The 13195-nt window shown below is 37.0% G+C and overlaps 1 protein-coding gene across 4 annotated transcripts in view; it reads right to left on the reverse strand.

Moving 5' to 3' along the window:
• Positions 1 to 13195, reverse strand: part of LOC129281180 (annexin A7-like) — a 36420-nt gene that overhangs the window by 12051 nt on the left and 11174 nt on the right. For 2 of the 4 annotated variants that reach the window (XM_064113038.1, XM_064113039.1), the window contains 5 exons: positions 11593 to 11877; positions 10671 to 10835; positions 7809 to 7846; positions 6170 to 6323; positions 2848 to 2942 (listed from right to left, as the gene is read on the reverse strand). In XM_064113038.1, the coding sequence (XP_063969108.1) occupies positions 2848 to 2942; positions 6170 to 6323; positions 7809 to 7846; positions 10671 to 10835; positions 11593 to 11877 (737 nt within the window). Of the gene's footprint in view, positions 1 to 2847; positions 2943 to 4578; positions 4674 to 6169; positions 6324 to 7808; positions 7847 to 10670; positions 10836 to 11592; positions 11878 to 13195 lie in introns of all 4 variants that reach the window. The other 2 variants (XM_064113036.1, XM_064113040.1) reach the window with 1 other exon arrangement.

A 13195-nucleotide genomic window follows, 5' to 3' on the forward strand; every position in this document is an offset into this window, starting at 1 on the left:
ACATCAATATATTTTCCAGGGATAATTAGCATTTAGCATTAGCAGTTCTTTCAGAGATAGAAAAATGGTGAATTCTGCAACAATAGGCCATGTGATATCAAAATATGTTGAATAGAAAAGCTGTCTCACTTCTGAACCTTTTTTTTGGGGGGGGGGGTCAGACCATAGTCTTATACATTTTTAAAGATCCAATCCTTATTCAATTGTGTGTTGTATAATTTTTCAGAAACTCATAAAATGCTATTTTCTTTCATTCAAACCGTTTCACATTGGAATTAATGTACATAATGTACATAGCAAAAACCTGAATTCTATTTTGCGAAGGAGAATTTCATGAATTTTTACATGAAAAGTATAAGAACCAAATGGAATTTATGTTTTATTTACCAGTAAAACAGAAAATCACTGTCCCTAAAATGCATGTAATACAAAAGGAATAGTGGTCTGTCAAAACCTTGTATGGTATCTCAAAATTGAACAGTTTTGAGACACAGCTCAAAATATTGTATTTTTAGAATTCTGGCAATAGTGACAACCTCAGATAATCTGAAAACAGTCTCCACATTCTTCTACAGAACTCTTTCTAGATATAACAAAATTACCACTTATGTCATAACTCTAAAGTATTAGAGCTTTTCTGTGCTGTCCACAAAATGTTTAAAATTTTTAGATACCTGTACAATGTTTTATCAGTTTTGATATAGAGCAAGGAGTGGGTATGGAGTGGGGGACAAAGTATTGTGATTGTTGTTAGGGTTATAACAGAAATACTACACAGAATGGCATGAAATCCTTAAAGCAAAATGACAGGGGAGGTGCGCTGTGATTGTTATTATAAGGATTATAACATAAATACAAACAACATGACAAGACATGCTAAAAGCAAGAGGATAAATGAATCAATTACAAGAGAAAACCAATGTAGAATATACATGTAGTATGAATATAAAGCAACATCATAAGAAGCAGGAGGGTGTTTCAAAAAGATTTAAGTATGACTTAAGAGTCACACGTAAATGTCTAGTTGCGCACGGTATAAAAGCCATGACCGCATTGGTCAGAGGACACGCACTACTGCGTATTGATCAATAAGATTGCGCGTAGCGTATCATGTACGCGTCTGCATTTAAGCACGACCTAAGTTATAATGAAATCTTTGTGAAACACCCCCCTGGACTATGAATATTAGTCTTTTAAAGTACAGTACAGTACAGCAAAATGGAAATGCATGCTTTATATGACAAGTGATACCCAATAAAAAGACAAAACATGAAAACATATTAGACAGAAGCGGAATGAATATGGTTACAAACAATATGAAGAGACGATCTACCTTCAATACAGAAAAAGAAATACAGAAAAGGTGGACATATTAATCAAACACAGTTGTTGTATCAATACATCAATTCATCAATATCAATTCATGATTTTCAAGAGATAAAAAATGAGGATAAAAGAAAAGGGAAAAAAGATGAAGAAATAATAAGTATACAACAGAGGGTGCAGGGACAGTGTGCACTTAGGCAATTTAATTTACACTTATTTGCTCTCATTTAATGGGCTTCAAAAACAAGAGGAAGGGGGTGGGGGGGCTTTGCAAGTTTGCGCCCCCTCCAATTCTAAAACTTTTTAGGGTACTGTTTTACTACCAGGATTGTCAGATCAAATAGTTTACAACTCACTTCATCGGCTCAACAATCCCCCCTCCCCCCCCCCCCCGGCTCAACAATCCCCCCCCCCCCTCCAAACAACCCATTTCATATGATGGCAGCTGTGTCCACTACCCATGTTTGCCTCATCATCTAACTAATACACAAAATTGTGATCTCAATGGAAATTGGACAAAATAATAAACAACCTTTGCACCAATTAGACCATTATTATTACACCAAGCACAAAAACCTGTTATTTTTAGACCAATTGGCTATTGACAAAGTAGAACATGTGGGATGAGACCATGAGGATATAAATAGACCAAGTGAGGTTATAACATTTGGTAGTATACTGTACCACCTAATGCATGCAGTGAATGAAAGTTCCGCTAAAACTATTATTAATGTATTGTACATGCTATATAATTCTACATGCTGTCATTCCATAGTTAATAGATTAAGCAATGCAATTATCAGTAGAAATTTAGCCTTGATGTTTTGCAATTCAAGTAGTATTATGCTGTATAAAGGAAAGAATGGCTGTGAATTCTAACGAACTTTGCTAGAATCAGCAAAAAGTGTTCAGGAATATCAGCATTTTTTTTTCTTTATGAAACAATAAGTGAAATCTTTCATAAAGGTACAGAAACCCGATATTCATTTACTAGCAAAAGCATGTTTGAATTCTGTTTCATACATGGTAACAATATCTACAATAAGAGGCAATCTTAATTGTGATAAAAAAAGTACTTTTTCTTATGTCATCACATTAATTAGATGAACCTTTGTAATATACTTTTGCAAACTCAGGGTTTGTGCTCATTCCACTTATTGAAAATAAATTGATATTTTCAGTAATAATGAAAACTTCTGTATATTCAACTTTAAATTTTGCTGACTTCCAAAATTCACCATGTACAAGTGAAACATGAAGAGGATTAAATTTCATCATAAAATTCATTTCTTGCTAGTCCGCGAAATGATTTTATTGTTGAGTGAATTTCATCATGGAGTTCATTCCATTAAGCTATGATTTTTGTCAAAGCCATTGTGTGGTATAAAAAGAGAGGAAAATTGAGCAGATGTTAATAGTGAACCTATCAAAATATCCATCAGATTCCAAGCAAGTTGTGAATTTCTTTTCAAAACAATATCGGATTTAAGCGAACTTTCTTTCAAACTCAATTACTTGTACCTTGCCATACATGGTCTTGAACTGAAGTTTGATTATCTGACGCTGTTCATTGCTCCGGTTAGCTATGATATTTATAATAGCCTTCTCATCCGTACCTGATAACGAAACACGAAAGCAGACTCTCAAGACAATGCGTTAAGGAAACACCTGTTAACCTGTCACCCGTCTTACGAAGAATTGCGATCAATTGAATTCAACCTCTGTTGCAATTGATTCTAAAATTCTGATTCCCTAACTACATACATTTATAACAATTGCAATTTGAGTTTGAATTGATCAATCGCAAATCTTTATAAGACTGCTCCCTGATATGCAAACATGTAAATATATATGTGGGACTAATCACAGATTAGCAGGTAAAATTCCACAAACATCAATATATACAGGAAAACACAAATTAGTTGGGTAACATTCTTCTGGTTAGCAACTGGAGCAGGGATTTGGGTAGATCCAACCATCAGACAAAAACCTGAAAATTAAGCAAGACTAGAAATTAATTGATTAAAAAAGGAAGGTGAAATACAAAAAGTGATTTGGGTACAATATTGAAAATAACACTGAATATGAACATAATTAACCTGAAAATTAAGCAAGACTAGAAATTAATTGATTCAAAAAGGAAGATGAAATACCAAAAGGGATTTGGTTACAAAATTGAAAATAACACTGAATATGAACATATCAGGTAATAAATGTATCCATATTCAGTGCTGTTGACAAAATATCAAGACACAAGGACAGGTGGATATGCAAGTATATTGTGGGACGTGTAGTATTATCTAATGGTAGATATTTGTCTGTGTTCTAAAGGTTGTGAATGTGAGGTTCTGGGCACCTGTGCAGTGTGAGAGAAAAATGGTTCAAGAAACAGACATCTAGGTACATTGAGACAAAGTACAAAAAGACAAACAGATACAATAGAAATAGACATAGAAAGCTGCAGGAAATCACGTAACAAATTGCTTCAATAATGAAGGTAAAAAGACTCAGTTGACAATAAGAAGAGAGAAGAAACAAAAAGTCATTGAAGGATCTACCTCCATCCTGACATGAACTCAATTTCCAATTTTTTTTATCACTCTTTAGAGATATATTTTTGCATAAAAAAAATCAAAGGTATGGACAACATTTCTTTTCATAATTTCGTTTTGTAATAATTATGAAATGTGCCATGACACTGCAACCCCTAGACTTGCAAAATGAGCAAGAATTGACAGAAAGAACTTGAACAAATATCGTTATGTGAGGCATTTTTGCAGCAATTGCTAATTTTGTCTAGGGGGGGGGGATTGCAAATTTTGTGTAGAGGTGGTCTAAACCCACCCCCTCCCCTCCCATCGTTATTTATCATCAACAGTGTTTTATGAAACTGGAACAATCTGCAAAATAAAATGAAGTACAGGTTGGACATATCCTTAAAGAACTTCAGGAAAAGAATAGGAAAAGAAAGGAAAGATCAAACAGAGAACAAATGCAGCATGCGTATTCCAAACTGAACGAAAATCAACAGGGAATCACAGCTTCTGCCGACAGACAAAATGGTGCTTGTGCATTTTTCCAATCGCAATGGCAATAAATAAGCAAAAGGTGAATCTGCTGGTACGGTGTAAACAAGCATGGAAATGTTGAAAAATGGTCACAGAACGGTAAACAATGGCATGACCTTGGCTTGGGACACCACAATGCATGCCTGGAGAATGACTGTGGTTGATAGCTGATTAAGCTTGTTACCTTGCCGTACATAGTCTTGAATTGGAGCTTGATCTTCTGCCGTTGGTCGTTGTTACGAGTGGTGATGAGATTGATGATCTGTTGCTCGTCCGTTCCTGATCAATGCAACAGGGGGCCATTTCATACAGAATTTACGACTATACTATTATGATTACTACCACGGTAACATGGCTTTAGCAGCCAATCAAAATCAAGGTTATCATGGTAGTTATCATTAAGGCACAGTTACCATAAATGTATTAATCGTAATAAAACAGGGCCTCAGATCTTATTACAAAGAAACTACATATACCTTCATATCTCTTATCATACTCATAGTAACATTTATCAAATAACATTCATGGACTGACTAGAAATGGCTCGGGAAGAGAAATGTACATGTACTATGTAGTGTTAATTAAGGAAATAAGGTAAATATTAACTGCTTATTAAGGGGTTCGTAGTTAAATTTCTAGCTGAACGTAATCTCAATTTACATGCACTGTAGAAATTGCATAATAACCCACGACAAATCTGGGAGAGAGTACATGGAATAATTCACATTTCTACCAACAAAAAAATAAATATTGTAAGGATATTGTTCAAAATGTATTTGAAACCTTGAAATATCATTGAAAGGTAAGCGTCCAAAAATAAAATGATTCTGTAAATGATCAGAATAAGTGGATTTTTTCCCAGACGTATATTTTTTTAGCATCCAGCTGGTTCAATTACCCATTTGAAATGGGTGAAACCTGTGAAATTGAACACTCACGTGCATTGAAATTCTATTAATTACATGTAGGCATGGTTGCATAATCATCTACTGTACCATAATATATTAAATTCCATTACTGACAATACCATGTTTTATATAATTTGTACAAATGTAATAATCTATCCGGAAGTTCTTCAGTTATATTTTTTATGTTACCAATCATCTCTAATGATCATGCTTCATTTTACATCTATGCTTTGATTGTTCTTTAAAACAAATACAGGCTTTATAATATTGTTTTCCTTTACTTTCATCATTATGGGGGTTGTAGCTTTAACCATGAAAAGATCCAGATGTCTTTTAATCAGTTTGTTAAATCAGACAATTTTATTAAAAAAGCTACAGTTATCATGGTTTCCCCCTGTCATTTTTGATAATTTTATCTAAGATGGTGTTTCATAAAGTGTCTGTTAGTTTCAAATAACTTTGAAAATGTCTAGGGGCTGTTTCATAAAGCTGTTCGTAAGCTAAGAGTGAATTTAAGAACGACTGGTGATCCTTTCTTGTGGTTAATGATATTCACCATTAAATGTTCATTAATGATTATTAGCAAATAAGAAAGGATCACCAGTCATTCTTAAAGTCGCTCTTAATACGATCAGATTTATGAAACACCCACCAGGAATATAAAATGCCTACAGTTTTCCTGATATTTCAAACAATCTTTATCTTCAAAGTTTAGCTAGTGGGTGTAAAAAACTGAGATGGTTATATGTTCTCTTTATTCAAAGAGCAATGCATAAATTTACAAGCAGATTATAAAACATCCTAATATGCAAGAATCCAACAATTTTTCTCTATAAAGCATGAAGGGGAAAAGAGGATTGAACTTACCAACTCCTTTCATGGCTTTGCGGAGGACAGCAGCATCAGCCTCGGCATCGAAGGGATGGTATGGCCTGACGGTGCCATGGGTCTCAAACGGTTGGTCCGTCAGGGCCATCCTCTGGAGCTGAGAGGACACCGGTTCCTGGACTGCTGGAGGCGCCTGGGATTAGTATCAAGGACAAGATAAGAAAGATCATAGAGATGAGAGGCAAAGGATGAAATAGGAGATGTGATCAACAGCTCAGTCGGTGGAGCAGGGGTTCACTATTCTGGAGATCAGGGTTTGATTCCCTGTGCTAACGCCCTTATCCTCATTACCTGGTCCCTAGAAAGGATCTCAAGCCTTCAGTCCTCTGGTTACTTGCTTATAAGCATTCATACTTTCTTAGCAATCCAGTAAAAAATCACCATCATTACCATCATCATAACAGGAGAACAGTGAGAATGATTACAGACATGATACTACTCTCTCTCTCTCTCTCACTTATTTTCTTCTTCAGTCCCCACTTTTTTCAAAACTGTGCACAAAGAACATAAAAATGACCATACGATTGTGACTTTTTGCATGGTCAGCACCCCCTCCCCCCCCCCCCCACACTTTCTAAACCATTCCGTGGCCCCTGTGAAAGGTGTGGGTTATGGCCTCATGGTGCCACATGGTCTCAATCATTTGGTCAAAACAAAGCTATTTTCTGGAGATCAGGTCCTCTATGGTGGACCTGATCACCTGATCCTATAGGGCAGGGGTTCTCAAACTTTTTCTTTGAAGGGCCAGATGAGACTCGAAATAAACCTGAAAGGGCCAGGGTGAAGTGGATACTTAGACCAAAAAAATGTACGCGAAGACCCTTGTGCCCGGGTTCTAGATGCTCTCTGGTGCAATCTGGCCCTTATTTTGGGAGAATTTAATCAGACTAATTTTTAAAAGATTTCAAAATACAGCGAGAGCATAGTAATGACAACAAAATTGCAGTACTTTGTTAAAACGAATGTATATTGTACCTGTCAATCTTAACACATACTTGGAATTGAAGCAACAGATAATGTTTTGTAGTAGGCCTATCAATATTTTTGTAGTCAAAGTAGACTGGCCAAAACATTGGCCTTGTGCTCGATTGCGGCAAAATGAGTGCATATTTGTCTGTCCATTCTTCACGGAAAACACGATTTCCAGCATCAACCTTTCTTTTCTTTGCAGAATTTGATGCCATCATTACCTGGCTAACAATTAGTGATGACTAATGTACCCCTGCAAAGATCCGCAAAACTGAACCGGCAATAAGTTAATGTTTTAATGCAACGTGTTATAAACGTTTGACGTGAAACTCCTTATTTTTTCAATGTAGCGCCGCGCTTGTCATCAAATATGAAAGTAGAACAGACAGAAAAGACTCCACTAAACTTTGTTTAAAAGTCAAATTAATTTGACTGCCATTACTTTTATTACGGTTTCATGGATACACAATGTAATCCTGCATATTGAGCTATGTTTCATATTGTGACTTAAAAGTGATAAAAAAACAGCAGAGTCTCGCGGGCCGGATAAAGAAGTTCCGCGGGCCGGATCCGTCCCGCGGGCCGTAGTTTGAGAACCCCTGCTATAGGGGCTATAATAAAGGGGGAGGGAGAGTGGGGGAGTTCTTACCTTTGGCTTAGGTTTGTCTTGCGCTTGAGCTGCGAAACCTGTGATGAGAAAGAATAATCAATAGGTTTATTTGTAATCACCTTCCCTAAGAGAAATGACTAACGAAAGGCTATTAAAAGAGTCATGCAAAAATCACTCCAATCAATTGTATTCAATTCAAGGTCCCAAAGTCAATCATCACCAAGTCTTGTTATTAACTGATATCTGCTTCAGAAGAACAAGGTGATTTTGAAAAAGGTAATAATCAATTTTTACCGAGAGCCATCTGGCATTAAGTATTCACATTTCCAATGTTTTTATTATTTCATATGTATGGCCTTGAGTAATGATTCATTACAAAGTGCACATTAGAAATACTTATTAAATATTATTATATTTGGCAATGAGGTATTAGTGAATTTCATGATTATATTCTACACAGTTGCACCTCTGCATAAAATATAAGTAAGCCTCCATCCCACCCCCCCCCCCCCATTATAGGACTCTCCCCGAGTGTACTACACACTCGCACACATTTCTAAATGAAATACTTGTAAATTCATTGAGTATACAATCTTCTAATTTGCAAATATGTGAAATAAATAATCTCTTCTATTGTAACAAGGGTCATATCAAACTTATGCTGGTACTACATGTATAGTGTTTCGCAATATGACAATGCTTGTAATACTAAACATGATTGAAGAACCCTAGTAATTGAAGTTTGTGACACAACATTCGTAATTCCGACGCTTCGTTATTCCGAAGGTTCGGATATTTAGAAGGTTCGTTATTCCGAAGGTTCGTATTTCCGAAGGTTCGTAATTCCGAAGGTTCGTTAGTCCGAAAACAAAATGAGGTTTGTAATTCCGAAGGTTCGTTAGTCCGAAAACAAAATGAGGTTCGTAATTCCGAAGGTTCGTTAATCCGAAAAAGGAATGAGGTTCGTAATTCCGAAGGTTCGTTAGTCCGAAAACTAAATGATTAACGAACCTTATTTCGTGTTTGGACTAACGCACCTTCGGAACAACGAACCTTATTTCGTTTTCGGATTAACGAACCTTCGGAACAACGAACCTTATTTCGTTTTCGGATTAACGAACCTTCGGAACATCGAGCCTTATTTCGTTTTATCGAACCTTCGGAATAACGCCACAAATGTTCGGATTAACGAACCCTTTTACGTTTTCAGATTAACGAACACCGAGGTATAGGCAATTTACGTGTTTCAGAATTACGAAGTGTAACCGAAGTTTGTGACACGACGTTAGCTCAGGCGACAATCGCTCCGGGCTTTGTTTCGTCTAAGATATTGGGTCAGGATTAGGGTTGCAATAGGGTTTTATTTCAGGCTTTGGTTTAGGTTTGGAGTAGGGTATAGTGTTAAATCCAGAGTTGCATGAAATTTTACATCAGAGCAATTGTAGCCAGAGAAAATGTCATGGAACCTTAAAGTTTACTGGCATTACTGACCAAGTGAATTTTTTATCATGATTTTATTTATCATTTTCAGCCAAAGTATTTAATACTCTTTCAGGACAATATTCACATTAAGGGATAATTTGATTAGACCATGCAGTTTAACCCAAAAAAGCATAAAAAAATAGGACCAATTGGGAATTTGTTACTTCTTCCTAACTAATTCAGAAGTTAACTAGATTCCAAAAGAAACTTATCACTCAGTCAAAATAAAACAAAATTTTGACACAGGCTAGCTTCAATAATCTTTACTAAGCACATATCAATAGGTACGAGACTGATTTAATCACAAAGAGGCTGTAGCCCCTCAAATCAATTGGTTCCGTAATCCAAAGTCACAAAATGGCAAAAGAAAAACCAATGAAAATGGGATTATTGAAGTTCACAGTATGACCATCAGCATGTATAATTGATTGCCTCAATAACTATAAGATTTTTTAACACAACTATTGAGGTCGAAGAAGCATAAGCATGAAAGGACTCAATAGCAGTCAAGCAAAGAATGGCCATTTGGTTTCCCATGTCATTTTCATTGGTCTTTCTTTTGCCATTTTGTGAATTTGGATTCCGGAACCAATTGATTTGAGGGGCTACAACCTCCTTGTTATTAAACCAATCTCTTAATTATTGACATGTGCTTAGTAAAGATTATTGAAGTTAGCCTGTGTCAAATTTTGTTCATTTTGACCAAGTGGACTTTGTGAAGTTTGATAAGTTTCTTTTGGAACCCAGTTTATATATTATTTTGACACAAATAATGCCCATATATTTGTGTGTTGTGGTGATGCAGTGCACTCTGTAGGTAGGTACATGTAGTTACAATTATGCAAAAAAGGCCGACATGTGGAAAATGCTTTTGCTTTTAATACTGTGAATATACCAGAGATGCCTGGATCAACTCAATCACAAATTGAAAAATGTGCATGATAACGGGTTGGCAGTAAAAATTTGTAGTGGAAAGGTTGTTCGAATTCCCCCCATATTTTTGTGGATCGCACAGATGAAGAGCTCACATCTGCTGTCTATTATGACATCACAGGCGTATCTAGGGCCTTGTCCCGTCCTCTTCTCTGAATGAATGCATATTTCAGATGGTGTCTCAGTTTTAAAGTGCTATGGATTAGAATGATGCACCCAAAATACAGAGTGCTGCACACTAAATACACAGTGCTGCACACACACAAAAAATATGCACTCAAAATTGGCTACATCCTTGAACCTGTTTTACAATAGCCAATAATTGAAAAGGTTTTAATCTTCTAATTTTAGCAACATTATCATGACTGCATTGCATACATGTGTATTGAATAGAAAGATATTGATACAGAATGCCTTGAGAAATTGAAAAATTGCCATTTTATCGAATGGCATGAATAAATCTAAAATTGTGAATCAACAACCAACCTGCAGCGGCGACAGTTGCACCAGCAGCACCATAGAGATGTTGAGATGATGGTGGTGGAGGCTGAGCTGCGGCTGGTTGAGCGGGGTACCCTGGCGCACTACCAGCGGCGTATGCTGCTGGTGCTGCACCGGGATAGCCACCTGCTGGGGGCTGCTGAGGGTAGCCTATGGATGAGAGGGAGAAAAAAACCCAGTATGTTTGTAAAATTGAGGCTCACTTGTTAACGGCTGTTATTATAAGATGTTGATAATATTGAAGCAGTGTGGATGGTAAAGCTTGGTTAGTGGAAAAAAACATCTATTTCTCTCCCTCTCTCTCTTTCTTTTTAGTTTTCAAACACAAATTAACATCATCAACAACAACAGCATACATCTTCCTCACAAGATATTATAAATAAATGAGTATAAATGTAATATTTCCATCTCAAACTCAAGGGAGACTCAATCTTAAAGGAGAATGCTACTCAAATGGAAAATGTTGTAATCAACTAATCTAGCTGTAAGGACTCAACTTTACCACATGGTCATGTCACTCGTGTGGTGCATATCCATTTTTATCTAAACGAATACATGGTTGGAATTTTTAGTGTAAACACAGGTGCAAGGGCAGAATTTGGATGTTCATTGTGAAATAATGTTGGGAGTTGACTTCAGATTTTCCCATGATTTGAATTCAGATTTGCCACCGCGAACTTGATATCGAACTAGAAATTCAAAGTGTTTGAAAGCCGACTTGATGGAAACTTCTGGCAGCCATAATTCGGCGGCTTCTCAAGAAGAACAGCATGTTCAATGGATTATGCAACGAGCCAGGTACATTGCAATGTCAGGAAGAAATTAACTTTTGTTAGACATATTTAAAGCCCTCAGTTAGAAATTAGCCATTTAAAAGCGACACCCAAATCAAAATGGTATTACTTACCTGGTGCAGGAGGTTGGCCATACCCTGGCTGAGGTGGTTGCTGACCGGGGTAGCCCCCAGCTGCCGGTGGGGGTTGCTGTCCTGGGACGGGGTAACCTCCAGCTACCGGAGGGGGTTGCTGACCCGGGTAGCCCCCGACTGCTGGAGGCTGTTGACCTGGGTAACCCCCTGCTGGAGGCTGTTGACCTGGGTAACCCCCTGCTGGTGGATAGCCTCCTGCTGGAGGGTAACCTGGGGCTCCACCTGCGGGTGGGGCACCGTAGCCTGGTGCTGCTGGCTGGCCGGCTATAAAGAAATGGACAAATAGAATTCCTTTTATTCGTAGAAGTAATCCAGGTTTATAAGATGATGTAGTTCCTAATCACGGCGGTATGCCAGATTTACCTCACTCGCAAGGAAATCACTCTTAACCCCTTCCTATGCTTTACCCAATTCCATGCTCCTGCTTTGATCCTTTATACCTCCTATTCTCTTTCACTACTTGCTTCTTTCTTACCTCATAGGAAGCATATCATGACAGGTTTTATCAGTGATGTTCACAACAAATCACTATTCTCTTCTGAAATCCTTGCATCTGATAGGCTAAGAGAAATTTTGTTGGTGAAAAGTGTTCCATATCCCAAAATTAGTTGAATTTTATGAAGCATCTTATCAGTGATTGTCACTGACACTGAATCTACTGAAATCCTTGCATATGACTGGCCGAGAGAACAAATTTTTATGAAAAGTCATGGACACGGATCTCAACTGTTCTGTAGCCTTGAGCGCAGCGCTTGAGCATGTAGCGAGGTGCTGTTGCCCAGTGGATATTAAAGGTCTCCAGACTTTGAACCACAAGGGCCGAGGTTCATTTCTGTCCTTTGGCAAGCCATTTATCTACATTTGCCACTCCCTACCCAGGTGAAGTAAATGGGTACATGTACCCGGTAGGAAATAATCCTTGAATACTTTAGCGCCTGATCAGGGGAGCCATGAGCCGTGCTAAAGCCGCATAGTACGCAGTTATTAAGCATGTTTTTACTATGAATTTGATACTTATGGTAAGAGTGGAATATCATCTTTAATTTGAGACCAACAGCTTTAATAGCAAATCATTCACGCATGGGAGATTAAATACAATAGATATTGAGGCATATCAGGAACGATTTGCGCAGAAACTCACACATGTGCTATTATGAATCCACTCTCATGGCAGGGATCAGTGAGAGAAACTTAACAAAGAATAAAAAAGAAATGCTAATGAGCCAATCATCGAATAAGTATGGACGTCGTATTTCAAACCAATCTTGTCTAATTTTTCTGCGAAATTTGCTTTTGAAGCGAAAAGATGATGGAATCCCGGTTTCCTTTTTTCTGGGACGCGCTGTACAACATAAATAGAATGATAATACAGTATATTATCATAATATGAAAAAGAAAGAGTGCTTTCAATTGAACAAAAATGAAGAAACAAATTTTGTACAAAATTAAATTTCACATTGCTCACGATAGCGGTATCTTGCATTACTAACTATTGTGTTTTTTTTTGAAAAGTGATGTTTATGCTCACACCGTTATTTTAGATTCATTATGTATTATGACTATATTGTTTATATTCTGGATT

This window comes from Lytechinus pictus, chromosome 18, assembly GCF_037042905.1.
Source record: "Lytechinus pictus isolate F3 Inbred chromosome 18, Lp3.0, whole genome shotgun sequence".
Classification (NCBI taxonomy): domain Eukaryota; kingdom Metazoa; phylum Echinodermata; class Echinoidea; order Temnopleuroida; family Toxopneustidae; genus Lytechinus; species Lytechinus pictus.